General features: G+C 37.6%; 1 protein-coding gene across 1 annotated transcript in view; it reads left to right on the forward strand.

Moving 5' to 3' along the window:
- Nucleotides 1–3,504: 3,504 nt before the first annotated feature.
- The window catches only part of COL19A1 (collagen type XIX alpha 1 chain), a gene marked incomplete at both ends in the record, with an annotated part of 383,978 nt that continues 370,954 nt past the window's right edge, over nt 3,505–16,528 (forward strand). Inside the window, one exon of the mRNA XM_080699922.1 lies at nt 3,505–3,595. Coding sequence (XP_080556048.1) covers nt 3,505–3,595 — 91 coding nt within the window. The remainder of the gene's footprint in view (nt 3,596–16,528) is intronic.

The following is a 16,528-nucleotide window of genomic DNA, read 5'->3' on the forward strand; positions in this document are numbered from 1 at the left end:
TTACTTGAAATAGAATAAATCCTTGAAATTAACCAACTGATATGAAATTAAGATAAATTTATAAAGTCATATGAGGATTGGAACTCTTATCTAGATGAGGGAATTTAAAAGAAATAAGGAATAAAACCAGCTGCTTGATATTTAGAACCAAACATATAACTTCCATAGTGTGTTTGCTGCTTCTCTCTATCCAGAAATATATAAAATCTTGAATTAATTTTAAAATGCTGATCTTAGGGTATTTTTTGAAGATTTAAAGAAGTTTATGAGAAAGATAGAAATACAGAAAATAGAAATACAGCCCCATGCCAAAATGGCATGGGGAAGGGTGACTCGAAATGAATACACCCAGGGTATTTCCACATATACCAAGATGGTGGCATTGAGTTTTTCCTAAAGAGAGTCTATTAATGAAATTTTGACATTGGTGTGATTTTTTTTTTACATTTAACTTGTCACTAAACTTTGAATGATGGCAAAAAGAGCATATAGCACTTATTTGCATATTTTGAACTCTTGATCAGTGAATCCAGTAACTGCCATTGTCAGATGCACCCAGGTACTCGTTATATTTTAAATGCAATTTATTCTTATTTCCTTGCAATAAAGTTAATTTAAACAATACTAAAGTTTTTCATTATAGGGATTTTATTTCCTAAATTTTTATTATAGTGCTTGTAGAGTAGAAATATACCTTATGAAAGACAATTATGGAAGGTAGTACATTAACACTAGATATGGTATTGATAGCAGGCTTAGGTGAAGTTGGCATTACATGTGTCCATTTTTCTCTTTAAATAGAACGAAAAATACTTTTTACATGTGTAACAACACTGTAGTAGCAGCAATTATTCAATCCAAGAATAACATAGTTAAGTTTTAGAAAATATAAAGACATAAGCCTAAATATGTAAAACTAACATTCATAAGAGAAAACAGAATTGTGAATAGTAAACTTATGTATAAAATATGAATTATTATATAGGACACCAAAATACAGGGAACAAAAGAAAAAAGTAAAATGGACTACTTACAGAAGAAAACACATTTGTATAGCAAAGAATGTAATCAAAAGAGTGAAAGGAATGGGAGAAAATATTTGCAAATCATAAATTAATAAGTGGTTAAAATTCAGAATGTATAAGGAACACCTACCACCTAACAATAAACAAAACAGTTGAATTTTAAAAAAGACAAAGAATTTAAATAAACATTTCTCCAAAGAAAATATATAAATGTCATTAAGCACATGAAAAGATGTGTGACATAATTAATTATTAGGAAAACCCATAATGAGACGGGATCTCACATCTGTTAGTGTAGCACTTATCAAAAAAAAAAAAAAAACCTAACATGGGTTACAGAAGATACGGAGAATCTGGAGCCCTTGTTCATTGCTGATAGGAATGAACATGATGATGCAGCTGTAAAAGTATATAGTAAGTAGGATGGTGAGTCCTCAGAAAAATAAAAATATAAGCCATGCATGGTGGTGAATGCTTGAAATCCCAGTACTTGGGAGGCTGAGACAGGAAGATCACAGGTTCATGGCCCGCCTCAGCTACTTAGGCCCTTCATAACTAAGTCAGACCCTATTTCAAAATGAAAAAAAAAAAAGTGTACAAATTATGGGAAATACACACAATGTAATTCTACCCAACAATTAAGAACAAAATTACACAATTTGCAAGAAGATGGAAGGACTTGGAGAACATTATGTTAAGTGAGATTAGCCAGTCACAGACAGTGAAGGTCACATGCTCTCTCTCATATGCACAGGATAGGGAAGTCATTGGGATACCAAAGGGTCTCCAGATAATGGAAAAGAAACCTCAGTGGAACCAAAAAGGAAGAGCAGGAGAGAAGGAAGACTGAGGTTTGTTAATGGGAATATTACCATCAGCTATGTGTATACATGTAAATATTCCAATGTCAATCTTGGCACTCTGTACTGGGAGGGAGGGAAATGGGGCGGTGGGGTGAGGCACAAGTGCTGAGTATATATAGGTCACTGTGAACATTATGATGTGAGACTATAATGCACCAACAAAAGCATAAAATAAAATAAAGTAGGGCTGAGGGTGTAGCTCAGAGATAGAATGCTCCTGGTTCAATCCCCAGTACCACACACAGACATACAAAAATATGATTACAATGCTGGGTGTGGTGGCACATGTTTGTAATCCCAGTACTTGGGAGGCTGAGACAGGAAGATCACATTTCTCAAGGTCAGCCTCAGCTACTTAGTGAGGCCCTCCGCAACTTAGTGAGACCCTGTTTCAAAATAAAAGAATAAAAGGTGTAGCTCAGAGGTAGAATGCCTCTGGGTTTAATCCCTAGTAACATTAACACACACACACACACACACACACACACACACACACACACACACACGATTACAATATGACCTAGCCATTTTACTTCTGGGTATATACCCCCCCAAAATTAAAACCAGGAACTTAAAAAGATATTTGTACATCCTTATTATCTTTATTATTACCAACAACCTGAAGGTGGGAAGAACACAAATGTCCATTTATTAATGGATAAACAAAATGTGGTATTTATATACAATGGAATATCATTTGGCCTAAAGACAGCAAGAAAATTCTGATACATGCTGTAACATGAACAAACTTTTGGAACATTATATTAAGTGAAATAGATTCACAAAAAGTAAAAGACATGAATCTGCTTACATAATGTACCCAGAGCAGTCAGATTCATAGGCAAAAAGTAGGATGCTAGCCACCATAGGCTGGGGGAGAGGGGAATGGGAAGTTGTTGTTTAATGGGCACAGAGCTTCCGTTTTGTAACATGAGAAGGATCATAGAGATGGATGACGGAGATGGCTACACAGCAATGTGAATGGATTTAATTCCACTGAACTGTGCACTTAAACAGTTAAGAATATTATGTGTAGCCGGGTGTGGTGGCGCACGCTTGTAATCCCTGCGCTTGGGAGGCGGAGACAGGAGGATCGCACAGGTTCAAAGCCAGCCGAGAGAGCGCTGGTTTAGGAGACCCTGTTTCCAAATAAAAATATAAAAAATAGGTCTGGGAGTGTAGCCTGGACGTAGAAGGGCTTCCAGGAACCCCAGTACAAAAAAAAAAAAAAAAAAAAAGAATATTATGTGTAATTCAGCATAATTTTAAAAATAACAAAAATGCGAATCACTTTAAGTAGTAAAGCTTTAAAACATTTAAATGAAGATACAGTTTAAGTTATAAGAAGCTATATCAATATTGATAAGTAACAACCTAATTTGAAAATATTTTCCAAGCTCTTTCATAAATTTAGGTACATTCTGGTAGATTATGAATAATTACATATATTATAGACTCATATATCTTAGTATATAACTATATATAGTGTAAAAAATCTACTGTTTCTCTTTGCTGAGGAGTTTTCTGGAAATGATGAAGCATGATACATTAAACTCAATTTGCACTTTTTTTTATTGCAGATCTCTGGCCACGTGTCCGCATGGTTTCAAGGCACAATGAGGTGTTCCGACTCTTGGAAACTTTGGCCGTGGGTGGCCATCTTTCTGCTTCCTGCCGCCACTTCTGTTATGGTCAGAGACAGGCCAGGTATCTATGCCACCTTTTTGCCTAATTACCAAATGTTATATATAGCACATAAATTGTTTTAAAAATCATTAAAGTAAATCTTGTTAAGGTCAAAGAAGCTATAGCTTAGATCTTCTAGTAAATAAATAAGGAAGGGACTCAGTTGTACCACTGACCTTCACATAATTTTCATCAACAACTTCTAAAATTACCTTATTTTTCACATGCATATTATGTCTAACTAGCCTTTCCTTTCTGTCACTGATTAAATATACATAATGTATATGTCTATGTGTACATGTATATTATATTATCCCCTTTTCTCTTAAAGAATTACTTGTTCAAGTTACAAGTACAGAAATTCATTGCTAATTAGGATTAACAAGAACATATCTAATCTTAATTAGGAGAAAGTGATAAAGATAAAAATAGTTTAATTATATGTCAGTTTTGTAGTATTGTGGAAGATTAAAATAAAAGGTTGACAGATCTTTAGAGCACCTATTGGACTAAATAGACAGTGTTTATTTGCAATTGTTAATGTGTCAGTCTTATAAATATTTCCTAAGGCTTAGAGGGTATTTGAAACATTTACTTGTATCTCTGATTTTAATATTTTAAATTTAATTTTTTTTTGTGTGTGTGGTACTGGGAATTGAACCCAAAGGCATTTTATCTCCAGGCTACATCCCCAGCCCTATTTTGTATTTTCTTTCTTTTTTTTCTTTTTTTTTTTTTTTTTTTTGCGGGTCTGGGGATGAAACCCAGGGGCATTTGACCTCCGACCTACACCCCCTGCCCTATTTTTTATTCTTTATTTTGAAACTGGGTCTCACTGAGTTGCAGAGGGCCTCACTAAGTAGCTGAGGCTGTTCGCGAACCGTGATCCTCCAGGTCTCAGCCTCCCGAATGCTGGGATTACAAGCGTGCCCCACCACGCCCGGCTCTATTTTGTATTTTCTATTTTAAAACAGGGTCTCACTAAGTTGCAAAAGGCCTCACTAAGTAGCTGAAGCCATGAACCACGATCCTTCTGTCTCAGCCTCCCAAGTACTGGGATTACAAGCATGCACCACCATGCCCGGCTGTATTTCTGATTTTTTTTTTTTGCAGGTCTGGGATGGAACCCAGGGGCATTCCACCTCCGAGCTACACCCCCTGCCCTAGTTTTTATTCTTTAATTTGAAACAGGGTCTCACTAAATTGCACAGGGCCTCACTAAGTAGCTGAGGCTGTCCTTGAACCATGATCCTCCGGTCTCAGCCTCCCGAATGCTGGGATTATAAGCGTGCGCCACCACGCCGGACTGTATTTCTGATTTTTAAAGTTAATGACTGTGGTTAGTTTGGAAGACTTCTTGAACATTGAGTATATACAAATTAGTGACCTAGATGCATATAGAATTAGATACATTTGTAGAATTAGACACATCTGAGAGGCCATTTGGTAAGGAAAGAGAGATTTCAACTAAATTTTCATGCAAAAATTCACGTATCATGTGTTTAGTGAAGAACACATATATATTCTGAGTCCATATCTAACTGTGCTTATTTTAGAGTATTTCACTAATCATTTTTGCCAAACAGATATGAACTCATGCTAGTAAAAATTTTGAGTTTGAAGCACACATAAAAACAATTGCTTAAAGCAGATGTTATAAATCTTAGTCTTGGCCGGGCGTGGTGGCACATGCTTGTAATCCCCGCACTTGGGAGGTAGAGACAGGAGGATCGCGCAGGTTCGAAGCCAGCCGTGCTGGTTTAGGAGACCCTGTTTCCAAAAAAAAATAAAATAGGTCTGGGAGTGTAGTCCGGAGATAGACGGGCTTCCAGGAACCCCAGTACCACACACAAAAAAAAAAAACAAAAAAACAAAAAAAACTTAGTCTTTTGGAGTTTTCTCTAAGTTTTTATGCTTTTTCACAAACTTTTCAGGAGGTACATTTCCTAAAGTGATCCACACGAAAGGCGACTGTTCTGTTACTTTATAAGTGATGTTCTGTAGCTGTCATACCATCTTGGGGAAAACACTTTCTTCAGGGAGAAATAATTCAGAAGTGACTCAAAGCAACTACCACTATGTTAAAAAAAATAATACATAGGGAGCTGGGCGTGCCATGCTTGTAATCCCAGCACTTGGGAGGCTGAGAGAGAAGGATCGCACAGGTTCGAAGCCAGTCTCAGCAACTTAGTGAGACCCTGTTTCCAAATAAATTATAAAATAGGGCTGAGGGTATAGCCTGTAGATAGAAAACCCCTAGGTTCCACCCCACCCCGTACCACACACACACACACACACACACACACACACACACACACACACAGCAGGAATTAGCCAGTTAGAACCTAGATCATAAATTGATGTATTAGCCGGGCATAGTGGCACACGCTTGTAATCCCAGTATTTGGGAGGCTGAGACAGGAGGATCGTGGTTTGCAGACAGCCACAGGCTCTTAGTGAAACCCTGTGCAACTCAGTGAGACCCTATTCCAAAATAAAGAATAAAGGCTGGGCGTGGTGGCACATGCTTGTAATCCCAGCATTGGGGAGGCAGAGACTGGAGGATTGTGAGACCCTGTTTTAAAAAGTAAAAAGACCAAAAATAGGGCTAGGGGTGTAGCTCAGAAATACAATACCCTGGGTTCCATCCCCAGTACCAAAAACAAAACAAAACAAAACAAAAACCAAAAACCAAAAAACAAACAAACAAAACCCCATAGAGCATGGAACTTTATTCTGTTAATATTGCTACTCCACTGAATCTGTGTCTTTAAGGAACAGTAAGTAATGTGCTTTGCAGTTGAACAAGAGAAGATAGAACTTAAAAGGAGAGTGAAAGTCTGCTTGAGGAGTGTGCAGCTTTGGGGCACATGTTAGTGTGTCAGGAAGGGTCTTATTGATAACAGTGATTTGAATGGTCTACATAAATGACTCTCCACTTTTAGCATGAACAAGTGTCACCCAAGATATTGATTCCTGAATCTCACTTTTAGAGATTCCCATACAGAGGTCAGGTTGGAGTGGGACTCCATAATTTATATCCTTAACAAGCTCTCCAGGTGAAGCTAATGCAGGGCCTCTGGGGAAAACACTTCAAGAAACACCTGTGTGATAATCAAGGGACATGTTGTGGGGTTTTTTCTTCCCATCCCCTCAGCTGGTTATCTGAATTTAGGCAGCCACGTTTCTTTTATCTTTTGTTATTTTGTTTTATTTCATCTATTATTTTATTTTGCTTTTTGTCTTTAATACTTCTTTTTTTTTTTGGAAGAACACTTAACATGGTATCTGCCCTTATAACAAATTTTGAATGTATACAAATACAGTATATTTTATTGGTGCACTGTAATTATATATCATAGTGAGTTCAGAGTAATAGAAGCATACATGCACACAGCATCTCTGTGTTTCCCTTCAGGTCCTTCCCTCCCTCCCTCCCATAGAGATAATGTTTACATTGATACAGATAACTTGATATATGAACAAGAAATTATTTTAATTGTTTCCATTATCAGATTGCCCCTTCTCCTCCTTATCTCCCTCCACAAGCCCTTGTCACTCTTCTACTGGTGTCTCCCCTCATTTATCTAAAACCCTCTTTGTTTCCCAGTTTCTCTCTAGCTTTCACATGTGTGTGAAAACATATGGCCTTTCACTTTCTGAAACTGGCTAATCTCACTTAGCATAATATTATTGAGCTCCATTCACTTTCCTGAAAATGACATAATTGTGTTCTCTTTTATTAACAAGTAGAATTCCATTGTGTGGATATACCATCATTTCTTAATCCATTCCTTTGCTGATGGACGCTGGTCCCATGCTTTGGCTATAATGAATTACGCTGCTATAAACATGGATATGCACATCTCCCTATGCTCATCTGACTTCAGTTGCTTTGGGAAGATCCCAAGAGTGGTATGGCTGGGTCATAGGTGGCTTCATTCGCGGTCTTTTTAGGAACCTCCATATTGATCTCCATACTAATATTAATTTGCAATCCCACCAACAGTGTATGAAGGTTCTTATTTTTCCACATTCTCATCAAAATTTATTATTGTTTATATTATTGACAATTACCACTATAACTGGAATTAGATAAAATATCAGTATCATTTTGATTTTCATTTCCCTGATTGCTAATAATGTTAACCATAAGCACAATATTTGCAGCCTATCTCTAAACCTCATTATTTAACATAGCCTAAATTCCTCATCTTGGGACTTCTCTGAATGTTTTGCTTTTGGGGCTTTGGTATCTCAATTCTTTATTCATATTCAGGTTATATCATATACAGGACTGCCAGAAGGCATTAATTCTGCTTCAAGTTTACTTTACTGAATCAATCTCTTTGAAAAACTTTCCTCATGGTGGTGAGGGCCTGTACCCCAGTACTTGGGAGGCTGAGACAGGAGAATCACAGGTTCAAGGACAGCCACAGGAAGTAGTGAGACGCCCATCAACCTATGGGAACCTTGTTTCAAAATTAAAATAAAATAGGGCTGAGGGTGTAATCTGGAGGTAGAATGTCCCTGAACTCAATCCCAGTACCAAAAAGAAAGGAAGAAAGAAAGAAATGAAATATTTCCTGAGAACGTGAATTCAAAAGGATTCTAAATTCTAGCAGGATTCACATAACATATAGCACTAAAGAAATTAATAAAGAAAACAGTTTGACTTTTCTTTTTTACCATTCCATTTGGTAGGAGGTGCTCATGAAGCAATACATGTTGAAGGTGCCATGGATATCGCTTCAAGTATGAGTTATCTTAGTTGAAGAATATAGCAGTCTGGGCACAGCCTCTTGTGACTTGTGTCTTGAATGTCTGGTTCACAGTGCAAGGTTCCCTTTTTAGTTTCCTCATGTGCAGACCTGTGCGTGTGGTCACCAACCATTTACCGGAGGGAAGTGATTGCATCTAAAAATAAAATATAACAAAGCTGAGGGAGAGGCTAGGGTTTCAGCTCTGCAGTCAGTTAGGTTGTCAACAGTTTACTACCAAACCTAGATATATGAAGGATAAGTTGAATCTTTTAATTGCCCTACATTATGGTTTGTTTAACAGTTACTTGGGATATCATCCAAGGTAGGACAAAATTCAAGAGTAATATGGAAAGATTCAATAACAAATTGAATTTTAGAATCCTAATGGTACTAAGAATTCAGTGATTTCATATTCTTTTTATCAATTTTCTATTATGTTGACATAATGGGATAAGGCATATTTTCATACTGCCAGTGAACTTTAGTTTGAATGTGATAGTCTCAGCGCAGTTATTTGTCAAAGGAAGGTGCAGAAGAGAAATGCATTACAATATGCAGTGCATATATTGTACAATATATATTGTGATAATCTTAAAACTTGTTTTAATCAATTATCAACTATGTAAAACTGTTTCTTCAACGTTCTTAGGCATAAGTGCTAAATTATTGTAAGAGGTAATAAAAAAACAGGAAAACACAGAGTACAAAAAGAAAACAAACTAAAAATGATGGAATGCCATTTAAATAACAATTTTTATCTTATAGTAAAGCTTATGTAAAGTGTCTAGATTAAAGTGATTATAAACATGGGCCCCAAAGCTATATACAGAAACCCTGTTAAGGTACTTTCTATTAATTACAAGAAAAACTATTACTCTGGAATATTGTTCTTAAAAATGTGCCAGTGCATAGATTTTTCTTTTGTGTTTTCAAGAAATCCTAGTTCGATATAGTAAAAATCCTAGTTTTGAAAAATGTACTTTATAACTCCTAACTTTGGCCAGTGGAGGAAAGCTTCCCAGTGCTTAGGTGAAGAGGATTCCTTCTCACCACGTATTTTTCTCTGGAAGGATAGTTTTAGATCAAAGATAAGCAGTGAAGGTGCTTTTGTGACCCAGACCTTTTTGTGACCTCTCTGTTAAAATAGCTGTGTTCCCATTTTTTCTTGTTTGGTCACCTTTTCTATTATTTGTATCATATTATGGTCCAATGTTCTCTACTTATTTTTGTAAGCCACTGTTTTCTCCCATCCTAGGATACTAGGTAGCGTTTATTGGCCTTACTGGCAAAGCATGAAGTGCTGAGAGAGGGGCTGAAGGTAACCAATGACAATGACATGAAGAGGACTGTGTTTTCCTTCCTTCAATAAGTTTGTTTTAACCTTTTAAAAGTGCAAAACACTCAAAGCTCTCTTCATTTATGAAAGACAAACAAACCAGGTATACATCAGTGGTAAAGCTGCACTTTCCTTGCCCAGCTGTAGTCTTGAGGAAAATGCCAGGTCATGAATTTTGTCACGAAGGGAAAAGAAAACAGTTTTTCTATTTATTAGAAGAGACTAATAAATAGAGGATCTATCCAACTAGGCAGATTTTAATTGTGATTGAATAGTTAATAACAACCTCATATAAATTATATGTATTCCCAGGGATACAAAGGAACAGGAAAACCAAAGCAGAGAAAATGGACATGAGGAGAGAAACGTTACAGTTAACCAGGGGACACTTTTTGCCCTTCTTCATTTTTTGACTTAATCTACATGATCTCTTCCATCTTCTTGACTTTAAATACAATTTATATGTCAATCACTCCCAAATTTACTTTGCAGTCTGGATCTCTTTTTTTGAGTTTCATACCCCTTTTTCTTTCTGCTTTTATTTATAAAGGATTTTTTATTGACAGATGCTATTTATACATATTTATGGCATACAGTGTGATAATTACATAGATGTATATAATGTATAATGAGCATATTGGGATAATGAGTATTTTTGTCTGATTTATCTTTCTTTTGAGCTCCTGCTTTATTCTTCTTTCGAGAAAATTGTGTGAACTATCCTCACCCTACTGTGCTGTAAAACATTAGAAACTTTTTCTCCCATGTAGCAATATTCTGATACCCATTAACAACCTACCTCTGCTTCTTTCCCCTCTGCCCTTCATAGCCTCTAGTATCCACTGTTCTACTCTTTAATTCAATGAAATAAACTTTTTATTTAGCTTCAACATGTGAGGGAAAACACATAGGACTTGTCTTTCTGTACTTAACATATGTCTTCTAGTTCCGTTCATGTTGCCATCGGTGACAGGATTTCATTCTTCTTTATAGTTGAGTGATATTCCTTCTTGTATATGCTATTTTCCGTATGCATTAATTTGTCAGTGGAATCTTGCTTGATTCTATATGTTGGCTCTTGTGAAGTGAGGCAATAAGCATAGGACTACAAATGTCTCTTTAATTTTATCATATCGCCATCATCATCATCACCACTATTATTATTTTGTAGTACTAGGGAATGATCCCAGGGCCTCACACATGCTAGGCAAGCATTCTACCACTGAACTACACCCCCAGCCCACTTTTAATTTTGAGACAAGATCTTGCTAAGTTGCCCAGGCTGGCCTCAAACTTGGTGTTATAGTTAGATATAGAATGGCCTCTAAGGAGCTCATCAATTGGTGTTTGCAGTTGATGTAACTGATTCATGAGGGCTGGAATCCCCGAAGTGGATAACTCTACTGTAATGGATTTATTTGGGTGGTGGCCTGGAATGGTCGGGTGTGGCTGGAGTGGGTGGGTCCCTGGTGCTGCAGCCTTGGGGATTATACATGGTTCCTCCCCTTCTTGCTCTCTTTCTTGCTTCCAGCTCCATCATATGCGAGAGAAGCCCTGCACACTCTCCCTCTCTCCACTTTGCACTACCAGGTCCCGAGATGCTCAGTCCCTGGCTCCCAAGGACTGAACTCAAAATCTCTAAACTATGAGCAAATAAATCTTCTCTAAGTTTTATGATCAGTCATTTAAATCATAGCAGTTAAGATGCTGACCAAGACCCTTGGAATCTGCCTGCCTCAGTTTCCTGAGTAGCCTGAGCTGAGTAGGGAACATAGAAAGACAGGTTCCACTGCACCTCTCTTGTATAGTGATTTTATTTCTTTTGTATATGTACCAGGTAGGGGGATATTTGGATCATATAGCAATTCTATTTGGGGAACTTCAGTTCTGTTTTCCATAAAGGGTATACTAACTTACATCTTTACCAGTAGTTTGTTTGTTTATTTATTTATCTATATATTGTGGTACGAGGGTAGAACTCAGGGGCTTTCTACCTCCGGGTTATACTCCCAGACCTATTTTATATTTTATTTTGAAACAGGGTCTCACTAAGTTGCTGAGAGCCTCACTAAGTAGCTGAGGCTGGCTTTGAACCTGTGCGATTCTCCTGTCTCAGCCTCCCAAGGGCAGGGATTACAAGCATGCACCACCACACCTGACATATTACCAGTATTTTTTAAGAGTTCTGCTTTCTCTGCATCCTCTCTAGCATTTTTTTTTTGTCTCTTTGGTAGTAGCCATTGTAATTGGCTTTGATTTGCATTTCCTTGTGATTAGCAATGTTGAACATTTTCCCCTTATGCTTGTTTGCCATTTGTTTATCTTCTTTTGAGAAATTCAGATCACTTGCCTATTTTTAAATCAGATTATGTGGGGTCTTTTCTGCTACCGAGGTTTTGAGCTACACATACATTCTGGAGATAAGCACTGTCAGCTGAGCAGTCCGCAAGCATTTTCTCCCACTCTTCACTGTAGATTGTTTCCTTTCCTAGGCGGAGCATCTTATATAATTCGATATTCCTATTTCTAAGCATTTATTCAATGATACCATTTGAGTTACTCAGTGGCAGCTCAAACTTGATGTTGGTAACTCCTTTTCCACTGGTGATTAACTTACTCCTTGCCAAATCTGCTCTTCTCTGGTATGATTCATTTCAATAAACTAGACCTTTATCCAGCTAAGCAGGGCAACTCTTCCTCCTCCCTACTTTCAATTCATTATCAAGTCTTGCCGATTCTTGTATCTCAATTTCTTCCACCTGTCCCCATCTTTTCTGTCATCTCTTTATTTCAAGCTACCATCATATCTGGCCTCACAAAGCATGGACAAGTGAGTAGAGTTGCCTGGTAAAATACAGGGTACAGAGCTAAATTTGAAGTTTAGGCGAACAATGAATAACTTTTTAGTATAAGTATGATATATTGCTTGCCGCAATACTGAAACTGTTTCTCTTGTGCCAGGCATGGTGGCACATACCTGAAATCCCAGTATTTGAGAGGCTGACATAGGAGGATTGCAAGTTTGAGGCCAACCTCTGCCATTTATATATATATTTTTATTTTTGGTACTGGGGATGGAACCCAGGGGCATTCTACCTCTGAGCTGCACTTTCAGCCCTATTTTTTATTTTTTATTTGAAACAGGGTCTCACTGAGTTGTCATGAGCCTCACTAAGTAGCTGAGGCTGGCCATGAACCACCATCCTCCTGTCTCAACCTCCCAAATTCTGGGATTACAAGCATATGCCACCACGCCCAGATCAATCTCTGCAATTTAATGAGGCCCTCAGTAACCTAGCAAAGCCTTCTTTCAAAATAAAAAAAATAAAATAGGGCAGAGGGTCTAGCTCAGAGGTAGAATGCTCCTGGGTTCAATCTCCAATACCAAAAACAAATTATTGTTGTTACATATCTGACATTCGAATTTCATTGGGAAGCCTGTATTTTATTTGCTCTATTTGGCAATTCTGCGTGGTGGTGGTGGTGGGGTCTTTATTGTGCACAAGGGTCAGGAAAAGCTGCCCTCATGTGGGGACACGGAAGCAGAAGCCAGAGATGATGAGAGAGTAAGACCTGTGAACGCCTGGGCAGTCAACACACAGGCCCCCAGGTAGAGGACTGCTCAGGGTGTGGTAGAAAGAGCCAGAAAGGCCAGGGGACCTGAGTCGCCTGAGTCGGGGAAAGGAGGGGGATAATGGAGGGGGCACACACTACTGAGAAATGGATTCATCATTTGTGTATTGTTGAAAATCTGATAGCTAAGCCTGCAATCTCAAAGGTGGTCCTTGGACTCCAGTAGATTTACCACAGCTGTGCACACCATCCTATGAGACCTCTTGGGAACTGGCCAGTCCCTGGGTAACTGTGGGACTGTCCCTGGGTAGCTGTGGGACTGTCCCTGGGTAGCTGTGGGACTGTCCCTGGGTAACATTCAAATGCACACCAAGTCTTAATTCACATGAATTGGATATTCCAATATGGTAGTCTCCTCTTATGCGCAAGAGATGTGTTCCAAGACCCCCAGTGGATGCCAAATTCTCCTTGTGTTTTTCCTATATGTAAATACCTATGATAAAGTTTAATGTATACATCAGACACAGTGAAAGATTAACAACAGGTACAGTAAAATAGAACAATTGTAGCAATATGCTGCAATAAAAGTTGCTTAAAACTTAAAACTTATTTATTTCTAGAAATTTTCATTTAACATTTTCAGATCACAGTTGACCTTGAGTAACTAAATTACAGAAAGCAAAACTTCAGATAAGGGGAACTACTTGCTGTATTATTCAGAATACATTATTAAAATGTGCATGTGTAGAAATAAATACATTTAGCAAATTTAAAATAGAAATGATCTCTTTACCCAATTATTTTCTGTGTCTCCACAATCAGTAATGTGGTATATATAAATAGTGTAAGTAATACTGAGAACCATCAGAAAGATTTAAAGAGCATAACAGAACATGTTTCTATTTATTTCTGTAACTCTGATTTCCCCCTTGTTTTTGTAGCCTAAAACGAGTGACATCACCTCTGGGCTCTTCCTAAGGCCAGAGCCACAGAAGCCGACTAGTCAGTCCATTTTTGTATGCGCATCAGCAACATACCTAACTCTTTTAGGTATTAATTTGGTTGAAAAATATAAAATTGGGCCGGACGTGGTGGCGCACAATTGTAATCCCAGCATGTGGGAGGCTGAGACTGGAGGATTGCGGTTCGCAGACAGCCTCAGCTATTTAGTGAGGCCCTCAGTAACCGAGTGAAACCCTGTTTCAAAATAAAGAATAAAAAATTGGTCAGGGGGTGTAGCTCGGAGATAAAATGTCTCTGGGTTCCATCCCCAGGCCCGCAAAAAATAAAAAATAAATAAATAAATAATAAAAAATAAAATTGAATGAATGGATTTTAGCTGGTCTTAGCTCTCTGAGAGGAGAAAGGAAATTCAGCATACTTTCAGTGAATAGTAAGAGAAAAGCGAAAGAGTAAGGTATTGAATATCAGTACAGGCCTTCAGTGAACCCTATATTAAACTGAAACTTTTATATAAGTGAATATGGACATTACTAGAACAGTGATAGGAAAATTATGTATCAAAAATGCAGTTATATTTGTCAGCTTTTACTTACGTTGCACATACTTTTGGGACTTTCTTCAAAATCCTTGCTGTTACCCCATTAACATATACAGTTTATATGCTTTTATGTATCAGTTAAAATAAATTTAATTTAAAAAGATGTGATCTAATCTCAAGACAGGAAGCCACCAGCATTTAGATAAAAACATACTAAAAGAAGTTAGAGATTAAAGGGAAAGGTGACTGTGTGAAAGGAAGATTTATTTCAAACGTGTTTAGAACAGAGCTGTGTTTAGAAATGCAAAGTGCGTTTCTACTGAATAGTGAAGAGAGCTTCTTAGTTGTGCTATTATTTGATTTAAAATGTGCTTTTAAGAAGAAATGTTTAATGTAAAGGGCAAAAATGTTGGTTCATAGGAAACATGTTTTATTTCAAGTCTGCCCCTGTGTGGCCATGTGGTCCTTTCCTTTGGATGGCAAGGTTCTTAGGTGCCCAGGATTCTAATGTTTTGAAGGAGAAAATAGTAAAAAACAAAAAACAAAAAACAAAAAAAACTAAAATGAAGTATGGAAGTATGTACTTTCTTTGCAGGTAATTTAGGTAAAAATCATGATATGCAACTCTGATTTAGCTGCTTGCCTTTCGTTTCTTTGCCTCTTCCGCCGCTCCTTTTATTTATTTTCTTAAGAAAAATGAAGTTTATGCAGTCTGAACTGGGGAAAACCAACTAGATTTGCTTTTCCTATCCTTTGGCCCTTACCCTTTCGATCCCGCAAATTTCCCAGGCCTTTCAAGTCAAGTACGAAGCGATGTGGGTCCAAATGGTTATCATTAATATCTTAGCATGGATTTGGTAAAGGTGTTTGTATGTGTTTTTTTCTTTTTGTTTTTGGTGGTACTGAGGGTGGAACCCAGGGGCCTTCTACCTCCATGCTATACTCCCAGACCTATTTTATACTTTATTTGGAAACAGGGTCTCACTAAGTTGCTGAGAGCCTCACTAAGTAGCTGAGGCTGGCTTCGAACTTGCGCCGTTCTCCTGTCTCAGCCTCCCACGCGTGGGGATTACAAGCGTGCTCCACCAGGTCTGGCTCTGTGTATGTGTTTTTTTTAAAAGAGCTGTTGATTAGGATTCTTAAGCAGTGCATAGTTTGGGTGAAATCTCAGTCATTCTTTAAGAAATATTCCAGAGGGCCTTTGAGTGACCCTGTGGCAGGCTGTGGCCTCTGTCTACTTGAGGCGATACATGTGTGTGTGTCTTATCTGTAATTCTTTAAGGCACATGCATATTTAATTGAAAAAGTGCTTTACTTCATACTAAAATGTATGTGTTGACATTAAATTAATTAGCATGTGCCACTGTGATAGTCACTTTCACTGCCCTGCCTTTTTTATGCAATGGATTCCTGAGACTTCATGTAGTTCAGGTTATTTTACTTCAGATTTCATCTACAAATAATTTAGTTTATTCAGCTTTTCGCAACAAAGCATTCCTTCTAAAGATACAAAAGAGCATTTGATTATCATAAAGACTTTTAATGGAGAAATGCATGAATTATTTCTGGAAATATAGAATTCCATTCAGTTCAAAGTGACAGGTTGATTGCTTTGACATCATCACATATTTACTAAGTCCTTGGAAGAATTTAAATAAGATATATTCTGTTTCCAACTTGGAAATAGGCCAACATACCTTCTCCTCTTTACCAGAGTGTCATAGTGAGAAGTTTCTTTGTGCTGTCTTGAGATTTGTTTCATCACTCATCTGCTAAGACTT

This window comes from Muscardinus avellanarius, assembly GCF_963383645.1.
Source record: "Muscardinus avellanarius genome assembly, chromosome: 8".
NCBI classification, from domain to species: domain Eukaryota; kingdom Metazoa; phylum Chordata; class Mammalia; order Rodentia; family Gliridae; genus Muscardinus; species Muscardinus avellanarius.